Source organism: Zonotrichia leucophrys, chromosome 2 (genome assembly GCF_028769735.1).
Source record: "Zonotrichia leucophrys gambelii isolate GWCS_2022_RI chromosome 2, RI_Zleu_2.0, whole genome shotgun sequence".
In the NCBI taxonomy this organism is placed as follows: domain Eukaryota; kingdom Metazoa; phylum Chordata; class Aves; order Passeriformes; family Passerellidae; genus Zonotrichia; species Zonotrichia leucophrys.
In genome coordinates, this window is record NC_088171.1 from 2,622,995 (window position 1) to 2,637,629 (window position 14,635).

At 45.6% G+C, this 14,635-nt stretch overlaps 1 protein-coding gene across 1 annotated transcript in view; it reads left to right on the forward strand.

The window, feature by feature from the left end:
* Positions 1 to 5,313, forward strand: part of WNT3A (Wnt family member 3A) — a 97,765-nt gene extending 92,452 nt beyond the window's left edge. The window contains exons 3-4 of the mRNA XM_064703260.1: positions 982 to 1,247; positions 4,747 to 5,313. Coding sequence (XP_064559330.1) covers positions 982 to 1,247; positions 4,747 to 5,226 — 746 coding nt within the window. The 3' untranslated portion in view covers positions 5,227 to 5,313. The remainder of the gene's footprint in view (positions 1 to 981; positions 1,248 to 4,746) is intronic.
* The last annotated feature ends 9,322 nt before the right edge of the window (positions 5,314 to 14,635 follow it).

The following is a 14,635-nucleotide window of genomic DNA, read 5'->3' on the forward strand; positions in this document are numbered from 1 at the left end:
AAAGAGATGGAGGGAGGGGACAAGGCTTGGTTCACATCCTGAGGACTGAGGATGTGACAATCCTGGCATTTTCCTACCTTCCAGCCACCAGCACCTCTCCCTGTCAAGGAAGAGGAGCTTTACCTGGTGCTGGTCCCAGGTTGTTGTTAAGTGTAAACCTGCATTTTTAATTTTTTTGGGAACATACCCAAATTCTGAAGCAAAGCCCACAGCTCAGGGTCTGGCTATGTGGTGCATTGGCTGCACAGTACCAGATAGAATATTCCCCTGAAATTCAGATTTGCACAGCTGTCTGTGGTGCCATGGCCCTCTCCAAAGACCTGAGGATGACCCCAGTCAGAACTTTTTGGCTGACCTCAGTGGCCTTGGATCAAGCCTGGTCCTGTCTGTGCAGAAACTCATTTCCTAGCAAAAAAAAAGTCTTTGGAGTAGGTCCAAGCCAGACCACAGGGAAGAGGAGGATTCCCTGGCCTTCTGCCATGCCCTCCAGAGAAAGTGTTCACAGCACTGACCAAATCCATCCTTCGCTGGCCCTTCCTTGTTGTGGTGTTGTGAGGGTCCCCAGGACGAGGTGAGAGATGAGAATTGACTCTAAAGTTCTTAGAAGGCCTGATATTATATTATATTATATTATATTATATTACATTACATTACATTACACTACATTACAACATTATATGATATGATTGATATGATATGATATATAATAATACTACACTAAAGAAAGAGAAAGGAGACATCAGAAGGCTAGAAAAGAATGAATTATAAAAACCCATGACAGACCAGAGAATCTGACACAGCTGGACTTGGATTGGTTACTAAGTAAAAACAATTAACATGTTTGAATAAACAACTCTCCAAATCACATTCCAGAGGAGCAAAACATGGGGAAGCTGAGGCTACTCATCTTGCCAGGAGAAGAAATCCTGGCGAAGGGATTTTCCATAAAATATCCTGGTGACATTTCCTCCCTCTCAACAGCCACCAGGGAGTCGGCCTTCGTCCACGCCATCGCCTCCGCCGGGGTGGCTTTCGCTGTCACCAGGTCCTGTGCCGAGGGCTCGGCCACCATCTGCGGGTGTGACACGCGCCACAAGGGCTCTCCTGGCGAGGGCTGGAAGTGGGGAGGCTGCAGTGAGGACGTGGAGTTCGGCAGCATGGTGTCCCGGGAGTTCGCGGACGCGCGGGAGAACCGGCCCGACGCGCGCTCGGCCATGAACCGGCACAACAACGAGGCTGGAAGGACGGTAAGGGCGTTTCATCTCCTCCTTTCCTGTTGGTGTTTTCTTACCTGAGAGGATGAGTGGTGGGAGGGGATTAAGGGGGCTCAAAGGGCCTAAATCTGGGCAAATTTGTGTCACAAAATGGTAATACATGTCCTGTGATAGCTCTAGATTGATGTGACTGGTCTGTGAAGGCTCCACATGAATTCACCCACACACATGTAAATACCTGCCTTGGAGTCATCTGTCCAGATCTCTTTTATAGAGGATGGATCAAGGCAGGTGTAGGATGGGATTTCATCCCAACATAAGAGGATTTCTACCCCCAGAAGATGGGATGAGGATATCTAGAAGGATATCCCAGAAGCTGTGGATGCCCATTCCTGGAAGTACCCAAGGCCAGGCTGGACAGGGCCAGCAGAAGGTGTCCCTGCCCATTCCAGGGTGGTTGGAACTGGGCGATTTTTAAGGTCCCTTCCAACATAAATCATTCTGTGATTCCACTATTAGAGTTATTAACCCTTATTCCACTATTAGAGTTATTAATAATGTCCTAATTGTGGCTGTTTCTTTCCACTGACTGTGGGGCACCTGAAGTTTGAGTGCAATTGTCCATTCCCCTTCTCTGCAGCCTTGAGGGAGGAGAAGAGCCAGGAGAGCTTTTCCCACAACCCATCTTCTCAACCCTGTTGTATTTCCCAGGAAATATTTGAACAAAATTAGAGGCAATAGAACTCTGGTGCCTCCTGATTAAACTTGGATCATGCCCTGAAGCTGTTTTTACTTCAAACAATCTTGGAACAAAACATGTAGGGGAAAGGAGGCACAAAATCTGCCTTAATACACAATGAATCTTTTCCCTAGGTGGAATAATCCCAAAAGGGGGATATTCCTTTTTTTTTTTTTAATGTCAAGAATAGCCCATAAATCCAGAAGAATGCAATTTGTGGGAAACAATTTGTAGAACTGAACCACAAAGTCTTTTCTAACAGAGATTATGCCACAGCTTCTCTGAGATAAGGGGGAACAGGTTAATGTGGTCTTGTCCCCACAGCAGAAGGTCTTGCACATATCCAGGAGGACATTTGTGCAGTGAGCTGTACCAAAGCCACAGGTCCTCAGGCAGGCTGGGGTTTCCTGAGGGCTCCTGAAGTGGATACTGTGAATTCCCAGCGGTGTTATCCCACCCCACACCACAGCAGAGCTGTTGGAATACAACTTCTGACAGGGAAATACCACCAGAAACCAAAATTGTCTGCAATGGAGACGACCACAAGCAATGATGTGGTTTCTTCCAGCTCTGGCCTAAATTATCCCAGGAACCACCAGGGATGGGGCAGTTACTGGGATATGTAGTGGGAAAAAGAGGGCTGGGGAGAAGCTCTAGAAAGGAGGGATTTCCTTTAAAGTGAGAATTTGTTTTAAAGTGAGAATCCTTGGAAAAAAACAAACAAACATGTGGTGGTGTTTGTGGGTCCTCAGGATGAGGGAAGAGATGAGAATCTCGACTTCATGTTTCAGAAGGCTGATTTATTATTTTATGATACATATTATATTAAAAGAAAATTATATATTAAAACTACACTAAAGAAAGAGAAAGGAGACATCAGAAGGCTAGAAAGGAATGAATAATAAAATCTTGTGAGTGACCAGAGTCCTGACACAGTTAGACCTGTGATTGGACATCAAGTAGAAACAATTCACACAAGACCAATCACAGATGCACCTGTTGCATTCCACAGCAGCAGATAATTTTTATTTTACATTTCGTTTCTGAGGCCTCTCAGCTTCTCAGGAGGAAAAATCTTGGCAAAAGGATTTTTCATAAAATGTGTCCGTGACACAAACATCCCTGTGACCACAGGCCTGCAGAGGTCTTTTTACTCTAAGTTTTGTTCCTTGACTCTAGGACATTTTACAGGTATCAGACCACAACCTGAAATCCCACAGACATCACACCATGACCCGAAATCCCAGTATTTTAGAAAGCACTGGTGTTTTCCATCGTCACCATGCCAGCACCCACGGGACAGCTGTTCCAGACCTCCACATCCGAGTGTTCCCAGCTACACCTGAGCCATGGGCAATGTTTCCTATCAGTTCCCATAGGAACTCCAACCCCACTGCTCCTCCAGGAGTTTTGATTAAGCTCGGGGTGATTTTATGAGCAAAACCTTCTGCGGTTCTCCCTCCTCGCTAATTGCAGCCAGCTCTGTGGAGGGTGATACTCCGTAAATAACACAGGGAAACACCTGGTGAGCACCAAGGTGCTGATTCATGGCAAATCTCATGGACTCAGGCTGGCACTCGCCTGTTCACGTACCCAGAAATTTGCTGATCGCTCTGGAAATGCAGATTATCAAGTTGCATAAGGTTGTCTCCCACCCCAGAGTACTGGAGGGCAACACCTCTGTTTATTTAAACTCGTTATATAAGAGGTAAAAACAAGCAGCAAAGCTTCTGGGATCAATAATCACCCTCCCATTTATCCCAGGAAAGTGTTTTGTGTTGAAGCCTGAGCCATTAAAATCAAAAGTAGGGCTCTTTTTTTTTTCCTTTGAAGTGATTTTAGAAAAATCATAACCCTGGCTATAAAATAAAAACAAATCCCTTTTCAGTTTCTGAAAGTAGTCATAACAAGGCTTGAACCTTGTTTGCTTAACATATGTAAAGGATGGAGTTCTGTTCTAGATAGTTAGGACACTTCATCTTCCTTTTATTTCCAACAGAAAAGCTGCTATTTTCATTTATGAAGGAATTGTTTGAGTAGCTTTGTGTGTTCTTTGCTTCTCTGTCCAGATGTGTTTGAATTTTTTTCCTGTGTGACAGCACTGTAATATTCCTACATGAACATTGATAAGCCAGAAGTTAATAAATCTCCTTGGTGAAAGCTTTTTGGTAAATGCTTAAATTTGAGCTGGGAGTCAGAACCAGTCACTGAAAACTGTAAAGTACGGAAGTTTTATGGCTTAGACCCAGAAGTGACTGGGGGATAAGAGGATTTTTGTTCACAACAATATATCTATGAAAACATCCATAATTCCTTGGAAAATCATGGCCAAGTGGCAGGATGTCATAAATTTAATTACAGGTTAACTGTCACAGACATCTTTTATGGAAAATCCTTTCCTGAGGATTTTGCCTCCTGAGAAGCTGAGAGGCTTCAGGAACAAAATGTAAACAATGGTTATCTGCTGCTGTGGAATGCAACAAGTAGATTTTTGATTGGCCCATCTTGGATGTTTGTAATTAATAGCCAATCACAGCCCAGCTGGCTTGGACAGAGAGTCCAAGACAGCTGCCTTTGTTATCATTCTTTCTTTTCTATTCTTAGCTAGCCTTCTGATGAAACCTTTTCTTCTATTCTTTTAGTATAGTTTTAATGTAATATATATCATAAAACTATAAATCAGCCTTCTGAAACACGGAGTCAGATCTACGTTTCTTCCCTCATCCTGATACCCCTGTGAACACCGCCACAATTAACGTCTTCCTTCTCCTTTGCCCTTCTTCTCTTTTGCAGTCCATCATTGAGCTGATGCACCTCAAGTGCAAGTGCCACGGGCTCTCGGGCAGCTGTGAGGTGAAGACCTGCTGGTGGTCCCAGCCCGACTTCAGGGTCATCGGCGACTACCTCAAGGACAAGTACGACAGCGCGTCCGAGATGGTGGTGGAGAAACACCGGGAATCCCGCGGCTGGGTGGAGACCCTGCGGCCCAAATACAACTTCTTCAAGGCCCCCACTGAGAAGGACCTGGTCTACTACGAGAACTCGCCAAACTTTTGCGAGCCCAACCCCGAGACAGGCTCCTTCGGGACCCGCGACAGGATCTGCAACGTCACCTCCCACGGCATCGACGGCTGTGACCTCCTGTGCTGCGGCCGCGGGCACAACACGAGGACTGAGAAAAGGAAAGAGAAGTGTCACTGTATCTTCCACTGGTGCTGCTACGTCCGCTGCCAGGAGTGCATACGAGTCTACGACGTCCACACGTGCAAATAAATCAGGCGTAAAAACCCCCCTTGGCCGGGCTCCGAGTGGAGAAATGGATTTTTTGAGCCTACTTCCTCTGAGGTTGCAGACGTGAGAGAAGTCTACTTTTTTTGATATTAAAAAAGAATTAAAACTGGACAAAAAAATTTAAAAAATAAAAAGGCTAAAACTGGTTGGATAGAATAGGTCTAATGACTCCTGGGCTATCCCAAGGTACATCTGGCAGTCACACAAGTTCTGCCCCGATGCCGATGCCTCTGGAAGGAGAGCAGTTCTTTCCACCAGCCCACAACACTGAGCTGGAAAGAAGAGCATTAGCAAAAGCATGGATTTGCTCTGCTCCCACCCACCTGAAGTGACTCGTGTGATTAAGTGTCCTTTGAAAGACTTGCATCTTCCTAAGCATCTCCTTTTCTCTCAGCCAGGCAGAGGCTGTGCTGAACAGCACTGAGTTTCTGAGAGATCTCTCTGCAAACACGAATGGCCAGACTGTGTGATATGAGCAACAGCAGCAAAAGAAATAAAAGCAGATAAATTAAGGATTTTTAAAATAAAAAATATGACTACTTTGCTTTTGCCTTGGAACCAGAGAAGTCTACAAATATTTAACAGAGCTGGAGAGTAGGCAAGCTCTTGATGCGAACTTTTTAGCGTAGTAGCTTCTGCCAGATTGGACATAGGATCCTGTGACATCTGTAGAAATGGAAGGAGGGAGAAGAGGAGGGAGAGAAAGAGAGAAAACTTCTGATGACTTCTTGTAAACTCCCTGTTGGCACACAGGTGATGTGCACAGCATGGAAAAGTTCAGAGTCTTGTGTGTGAAGTGAAGAGGACTCTGTGTGCATTGAGAAGGACGCAGTCCCGCAGCTGGGAATGCTGCTCCAGCTCTCCAGCCTGGCACGTGGCTCAGCCAGTGAGTTTTCCTTGGAAACGTGGTGCAGTGAATCTCTGGGGCTGTTCACTCACTCCTGAGCACGGGACATCCCTCTCCTCAGCACCCCAGGGAAAGGATGGCAAGGGAAAGTGTTCACCCTTCCCACCTCACTGAGCAGGTCTGTCACCAGCAGTTGGAAAGTGCACTTAGTTCTTCCACTCTCTGCACCTGATGCAGGCTCCCCAGGCACTTGGCAGCAGCCTGAGCCCACAGGTCTGTCGGGAACATGGATCTGAAGGACTCATTGTCACCCATTAATTGACACGAGGGTGAAGCAGCCCACCACCACCACACCCCACAAGCTGGAGCAGTCTCAGACTCAAGCCAAACCTTGTTCCACAGCTAATTCCTGTAAAAGTGGCACAGATTAAAATGGACAAAACCCAGAGTGTGAACCAGCCCAGAGTTTGGGTAGGTTTGGACACAGAGCCAAACCCCAGCTTTGCAGTGCTGGCCCATCTCTGCTGCTCTGCTCACCCCTGAGTGCCCTCCTTGCATGGTGCTCTGCTTCCAACTCCAGGTCAGGATCACAGCTTACAGAAACAGGTCTCACCTCCTCCATGGGCATCAGGAATTCCTTCGGGGGATCAGGCATGAGCTCAGCCCACCACCTTGGTATTTACAGCACTGGAACCCTGCTTGGGCTATTCCTGGTCAATACTGGGGTAAATGAGAGGTGAACCAAGCACAGTCACAGCCTGTTTTAGCCCCAGATGCACTTGCCCTGTGTCCTCTCTGCCTCACCCCTGCTTTTGGGTTCCTATCCTGGAAAAAGGACAATGGATGGGTGTTTATTCTGTCTCTTCAGTACAGAAAGGGAAACAGGGCATGAGTTAATTCCCATTTCATGGCAATGTAATCATGGCCCTTGGCTGGATCACTCCTGGAAATCTTTGTAGAGAAATCAGAGTGCTCCTCTCTGTGTGTGTCAGCCTTTTCCCAGGAACCAAAGGAGGGAGTATGCAGAAGAAGAAGGGAACAAACAGAGCTTAATCCCATCAGAGAGAAAACAGGAGGAAATGATGCCTCCAAGGGCTGGCTCTGACTCACAGCGTCTCCTGGGACTACTCCTAGGTTGGTGCAGTTTATGCATCACCCATTTGTCTCAGGGCTGTGCCCAAGGGCACAAGCAAGATTTGCTTATTGATGGAGGCACTTCTATCAGTGCTTTGCAAAAAAAAAAAAAAAAAATGCTGCAGTGAAATGAGAGCAGAAGGAGAGAGGAGATCGAGAGAAGCAAAGAAAAATATGGGGAGAAAAATCAATCTGTGACACCTGTCCATGTGAACACTGCACATCATCAATGGCCACACACCATGTGGAGAAGGCAATAGGTCACTGAAAACTTAAATGAAGATCAATTAAGGGATGTATAACTGATTTTCATAATGCAGTCTTGGAGAAAAGGAAAACTTAATCATGGGAAATAGAGAAGGAAGCCACTGCAGGGGGAGATTGCACCTGTAACCAACATTCAAACACAATCTGTCAGGAAAGCAAATGCTCCAGAAAGCCACACAAGGGGTGGAAGACATTGATAAATTGGAGAGGATGGGATAAGGGAAGATACATCTGATTTACTTAATGTGATGCAGCGCAAGCAGCCACAATGAGAGATGTCAGACATGTCCTACCAGGAACTTCTGCCAATAAATGGTGACACAACAGTGGAAATTCAAATCACTGCAGGCCACCACAGTCCCTTCAATCCATTGACTGCAGCAGGGTCACACCCACAACTGGTTCTACCCTAAGATTTTTAAGCCAAGTGATTTCAAACTCCTTCTTTTATACCACACCAGTGAAGGAATGGGTTGGAGGATTTGGTTTCCATGAGTGGGAGCTGGAATCTGGCCCCAGCCCATTCACAGTATGTTCCCATCCACCATTTCTGCTTTTGCACCAGAACAAGCCCAGCATCACCAGCAGGTGAAGCGTTTTGAGAAGCAGGGGGGGAAAAAATTGAAACTGGGCATTTGCTGAGCAATTGCCTCTAGAGGTGAACAAATTTTGACTGCAACAGTGGGATTTATTTCATCCGGTCTAAGCTATTTATCTAATTTTCTGCTGGGATCAATGGCAAGAAACAAACCCAGAAGGTGATTCATGGTATTTAGAATGGTACCTAAGTTATGTTTGGTTAAGTGCCCTCTGGGTGTATCTCTGACTTAGCTGCTGAGCTCAGAGCAGACTGTGAGCTCTTCCGTGGGTCCAGACTGATGATGTGAAATCCACCATGAGTCAAGGAGGTGAAGCTACAACCTGATCATCATCTGAGATGGGCTGGAGGCTGTGCTCCTTCCCTCCAAGCTGGGGTCAGGCTGGAACCAGCTCAGTGGTTGGGGACTCCTCCCCATCCAAGGGGATTTTAACAAAGCCTGTGGGTGCTTGTTTGGGTTTGTTATGTAATTAATCATCCCTGTGCTGATCCAATGTAAGGGGCTGAGCAGCTGCTACTAAAGTCGATGAAAAATGCCTGAGTGAATTCTGTTCGTCACCCCAAACACAACCAGGGGGTTCCAGTCCTGGGGCTGGCTCTGCCCATCCCTGAGGGGGAAAAAATCCTGCCAGGGGTCTGGGAGCTGGGCCTGTGTTTTGGAGAGGGGGCTTGGGCCATTGCTCACTGCTGCACATGAATTTGGGAGGTGTCTTTGGAAAACTGAGATCCCTCTCCACTGCCTACACTGGGTGTCTCGAGTCAGGGTTTCCACTGAACCAGTGAGAAAATTTAGCCAGTGATGAGTGAGGTGCCATCCTTCCCTACAGGAGATGGTCTGAATGCCACCCAGAGCTGCCTTCTGCCTCAGCTTCTCCTGTGAAAACAGCAGGACATTACTTATGGAAGGGTCTTGGCATTTCACTCAATAATAGAAACATCTGGTGACATTTTACAGGTGCCCTACAGTGTCCTGTTGGGGTTCAGATGTTGTTTCAATGGCCTAAGACCCACACAGATCATAAACCTGGGCAGTCAGAGACCTCTGGGTGTCCAAAATGACCCAAGATGTAATCGTGTAGGCAATTGAATTGGGCACTTCTCTTGACATGGTTTTCTGTCAGACCTTCTCCCCCACCTTGGTGTAATGCTCCAGTTTATAGTCAAAAGGAAAACATCATTCATTTCCCACAAATGGGAGCTGGCCATCTTCACCTCTGTGCTCCCTGGTGTCCTTCCCTGGTGAGCTTTGTCCTCAGGCAGATGGTTTGTACCAGAGGTGTCTCTGGCAGGATGGGGGAAAGGGACAAGGTGTCACCCAACAAAGGAACAGATGTAAAAAATAAAAGTGAGAAAGGACCATAACTCCATCCTCTCCCATGCTGCTATCCAGCCTCTCCTTTAGCTGGACAGATGGGTCAGATGGGCCCCATCAGTTCCACATCCAAGGTATTAAAGACAGTGGCGTTACCTGCGAGGGGTGAATTAGGCCTCATCTCTTTTCTTTCTATGAAAGAAATGGAAAGTTTAGGAGTTTGGTTGTCTTGTTGGGTGTTACTTTTTTTTTGTTGTTGTTGTTGTTGTCCTTGGTTTGGTTTAGTTTTAGAATCTGGGGGCTTCTCTTTCTCAGAGAAAATTAATATATGGAGAGGGAAGAACATTTTTGATGCTTGATCCCAGTTATCTCTCTCACTGAGTGTCGTACCCAGCATTGACAGTCTTCTCCAAAGCATTTTGAAATCTCCCAAATTGCTTGCACGCCTCATGGGAAGCTTCACGTGCAGAACTAGAGCAGTTGGGGTTTAATTTTTGGAGGGGATTGCAGAGACAACCACACCACAAAATGCAATATGGCACAGACATCCCTGAGTCAGCACTGACCACGTCAGCCCTGCAGTGCTGTCGTCTAAGCTGAGCACTGCAGATTTTCTGTATTAACAAACCCCAGAAAACAATTTCTTCTGCCTCTCAATCTCAAATATTTTTTGGTGTTTTCATTGCATTCATTTGCCACAGAAATGTCCCTGGATTATGTTACATTTGTCATGTGTCTTCATATTCTTATCATGCCCCCATCCTTAAATTAATATACAGGAGAAAAACTCTGAGCTTTGGGTCACTTTTTTTTAAATTTTTTTTTAGCTTCAAAGATTGGTTTCAGTGCTGAAAATCTGGTGTTTGATGTTGTTGGGGATATTCAGGGATGGAGAATGAGCACTCTGCAGGAGCTGGGAGCTGTGAATCCAGTCCCAGGGTCTGCACTATGGAAATTACTCCAGACTTCCCTTGATGCTTTAACAAAATCCATTTGGGAGGATGAAAACTGGGCCATGAAAGGCACCAAGCCCAAGTGCCCTGCTCAGATCTGTCATTCCTGAGCTCCAGCAGCTGCTGGGGTGAGATGTCAGGGAGTGTTGGATGAAGGGAGAGAAGGTGGGCTGGGCAGGACAAGACCTCATCTCTTCTTCATACCTATAATTTCCTACTTTCTACCTCCCTCCAAGCTAAATTTGGCTGCTTTAATTGTGACTTTTCATTATGGGAGTCTCTCTTTTTTCCAGATTTCCCCTCTCTCACTGGAAGCAGCAGTGACATCTGGCTGAATTGTTTTATTCACATTTTAACCCTTCCATCCTCCTGTTTCCTGCCCTTCCTTGTGTTCTCCAGCAAAGTTCCTGCTCTGCAGCTCCTCACCCCCAGCTCAGGTCTCCATAAACAGCTGTGGGGTGCAGATTCCTCAGTTTGGTGGGAAATGGGGGCTCCTCTGGCCTCCATTTCCAGAAGGGGTGTTTAGTCCTCATTCCTGCCCCTCTCAGTATTTTCCTGGCTTGGTTAAGTTGACTGCATTTCCCACTTTTCTACATTTTCCAGAGGGGTCTTTGGTGCATTTCCACTTTGGAGGAGGAGATTTTTCTCAAGCATGAGCAAGAGGCCAGGAGTTGATTCCCAGGCAGTGGCACCTAGAGTGGGACTTGGAATACAAAGTGAGATGCTTAAAGGCAGGTATCTACATATGTGTTAGGTGCCTAAATCCCCATAGAAACCAAATTATGGGCTCCATTTGCCTAAACTCAGCGTTTAGGGCTGAACTAAATTATTGAAATAGGTGTCTAGAGCCATCTGGGATGCTCCAGGGTACCCCAGTGGCTCCTAAAAGCTACTCTGGAGCAATGTGGGCTTCCCTTGGATCTCAGGGCATATCTGGCAGAGCCATACAGATGGTTCTCCATCAGAGATGGGTGTCTAGATGTCTCAATCCCATGCAGACACAGGCTTGTGTATGTCTTCATCCATGAGCAGGATCCCACTCCAGATTCCAAACTCTCTTTAGATTCTCTGAGGTGGAAAACTGGTCATGGTCTCAATTCTCACTTAAACCAACAAAAATCAGTCACAAGTGTCTCAAGGGGAGCAGAAGGTGAACCTGTTCTGTAAAAATAATTATTTAATTCACTTTACTGCCTGGTTTGTCATGGCTGTGACCCCAAGGGAGCATCTGTGCTCTTCCTGCTGAGGAGCGCATAAAGGGAATGGACAGGTTCCACCAAGTCATCCATGGGCAAAATCCTGCCCTTAGGTGGACACCACCCAGATGGAGGAAATTCCTGAAGCCACAAGGGTCTGTTCCACATGATCTCCTCCTCTGTCTCTGTGGACCTTTACTTACACCAAGGAAGGTCTTGGACAGCCCCGCATGGAAGTGGGGAAAGCGTGAGGAGAAGCTTTCCCCATTTCTCTTCCTTTTCCAAGTTTCTTCTTATTATTTATTAGTATTTATTTATTTCTCTCCATTCATTCCTCTCCACCAAAAATCCTGAAGGCAGATCTGCTGCAGACACGGGCTGAGCAAGCAGCTGAGTGTCACCCATGGTTCTGAGGGATGGCACCATGGTGTCAGAGCTCCTTGCCAATATTTCCACCTGCTGCTGCCCCTTGGAAAGCGCAAGAGGTTTGAGGTCAGCCTCCCAAAAATTCCAAAATCAGATAAAACCCTCCTGATCTCTGCTGTAGTCCTGGTCGTCCCTGTCCCCAGCTGATGGCAGCTCAGCCTCCACCTCCTCATCCCAGTGGGATCCCACTCCATCAATCCCTTGTGGCATCACTTTCTGTCCCTGCCAGGACCCAGCCTGCCCAAACAAGCCCTGCTGTAGCTTTGGACTCTCTGACAAGCCCACCAGCAGTGTGGAAGGCACAAAACACAAAACCTGTAGCACCCCAGGGGATTCCCCCACGGTACAAAACATGCTTGTCCAGCACTCAGGGACAAGTCTCTTCTTGTGAGTGGGTTTTTTTTGCTGTTGCTTTCCCTTCCCACAGACTGTCTGCCTGATTACATCGCCTCCTTCAAAGCTCCATCACTGTCTGTGACCCCTGCCCTCACCCCCGTGTACAGATTGCATGTATGATACAACCTGGAATTCCAAAGCTATTGTACAAAGTAGAGTTGTCACCTTTTTTCTTTTTTTTTTTTTTTTCCTCCCTCTCAGTATTTTGTTAAGTCTGATGATTTTTTTATGATTATTTATTTTATGAATAAATGTATATATTAGTAAGAGTATATATTTGCTGAAATAACTCATCGGGACAGTGTTGTTGCTCTGCTGTTGTGCTTGTGACCTCATTGGCTTTTACCCCATTTTCTACTGACAGCACATTAGCAATGTCTTGTAACTGTTTTTTGTTACCAGTTAAGTTTGATAGATGTGTTAACTTTATAATTAAAATCTAAAAAAAGAAAAAAAGTGCATTAATTTTAATTAATTCTGCGTTTGGGTGCTGTTTCCCACTGTTCCCTAGTGTTGACTGGATGGAATTTCATATTACAGGCTGAAATTCAGCTGGGTTAAAAGAAATGAGAAATAAGGTTATGAGAAATAAGAAATAAATATGACTTCCTCTTGTGGGACAGGAATTGTGTGCTTTGGAAGAAGAAATGTCACCTGTGCTGTCACCATTTAATTCATGAACAGTTCCTGTGGGAGGTGACAACACAAATATAAATAAAACAAATCCATTTTGACTGCCATGAGTCCATTTCTAAGCTGAGCATCACCAGGACAGGGACCCAGTTTCTTCTCCCAGAGCAATAAAAAGCCAACATGGCAAAGGGATGAGTTTTCACAATGTCTCTGGAAGAAGAAGAAATTTCATGTTGGTTTTGCCAATTCAAATCACTCCTTCCCTCCTTCCTCTGTTATTACTTTAGGTTGGGAGCCTTGAACCTGCTCTAAAACCAACCTTGATGACTTCTTTATAACTGACAGAGGGATTTAAGCACATCCAGAGATTTATCCCAATTATTTAAACCACAGACCTGAGCTGGAATAAATCACCTTCTGGAGAAATCTGCTTTCTTACAGAGGCTCTAAATGAACACATCTATAAATGTGTTCATTTATAATTTATTGTATAAATGTAAAACAACTTTTTCCTGGGCAGGGAGGTGGGCAGCACGCTGGGACAGAATATCCCCCTCCCAAAACCACCCCCCATGCCTGGCTTTGAGCAGCACAGGTCAAACACCACAGAAAGTTTCAGCATTCCAGGCTCAGCATATTTTCAAGAAATAAATGATAAACATTCTTATTAAAGAGCACTTGAGATAAGCCTATTTGTTAAGCTGCGTTGCCTGCTTTGCCAGGTTTGAGCAAGAATCTTTTTTTCCTTTTTTATTTTTTTGAACCTAAATAGGAAAAACTAAGATAGGAGTGAACATCTCAGTTACTCTCAGCTTACAGATACTATTAGCCCCTCCAGATCATTTTAGGAATGAAATAAAACAGTCTTATTAACTTATTGCTGCCTCATGACCTGGACTTTTCATTATTTGGGAAACTCTTTAAGTTTCCTTTTGGTTTTGTAGAATTATTCCCCCATGGGAAGGCAGCACAATCTGTGGTCACATTTAGCCATGGCAATTGCCTTTGCTCAAGACAACCCAGCTCACAAAAGTCACCCAAAACTGCTCCACAACCAAGTGGGAGATATTTGACATGAGAGCAAAGAGTCAAACCTCATCCCCAGGCATGATTTAAGGTTGGAGGTGCTGCAGAGGGGTACCAGGAACCTGACAGAAGATTTGAGAGCTCCGTGTTCCTTTGAGAAACAGTGCACTGAACTTGGTGAAGCTTGGTCACCAGCAAAAAAAAAAATTCATAGAATTAGAATTGGAAATAGAATTAGATTTAGAATAAGAATGAATTAGAATTAGAATTTTAGAATTAGAATTTTAGAATTTTAGGATTAGAATTATTAGAAATAGAGTGGTTTGGGTTGGAAGGGACCTTGAAGTTCATCTCATTGCAACCCCTTTCCATGGGCAGGGACACCTTCCACTATCCCAGGTTGCTCCAAGCCCTGTCCAGCCTGGCCTTGGACATTTCCAGGGATCCAGGGGCAGCCACAGCTGCTCTGGGCACCCTGTGCCAGGGCCTCAGCACCCTCAAAGGAGAGAATTTCTGCTGTATCTCACTTAAATTCCCCCTCCTTAAGAATGAAGATGTTTCCCATTCTCCTGTCACTACAGTTCTTGATGAAGAGTCCCTCTC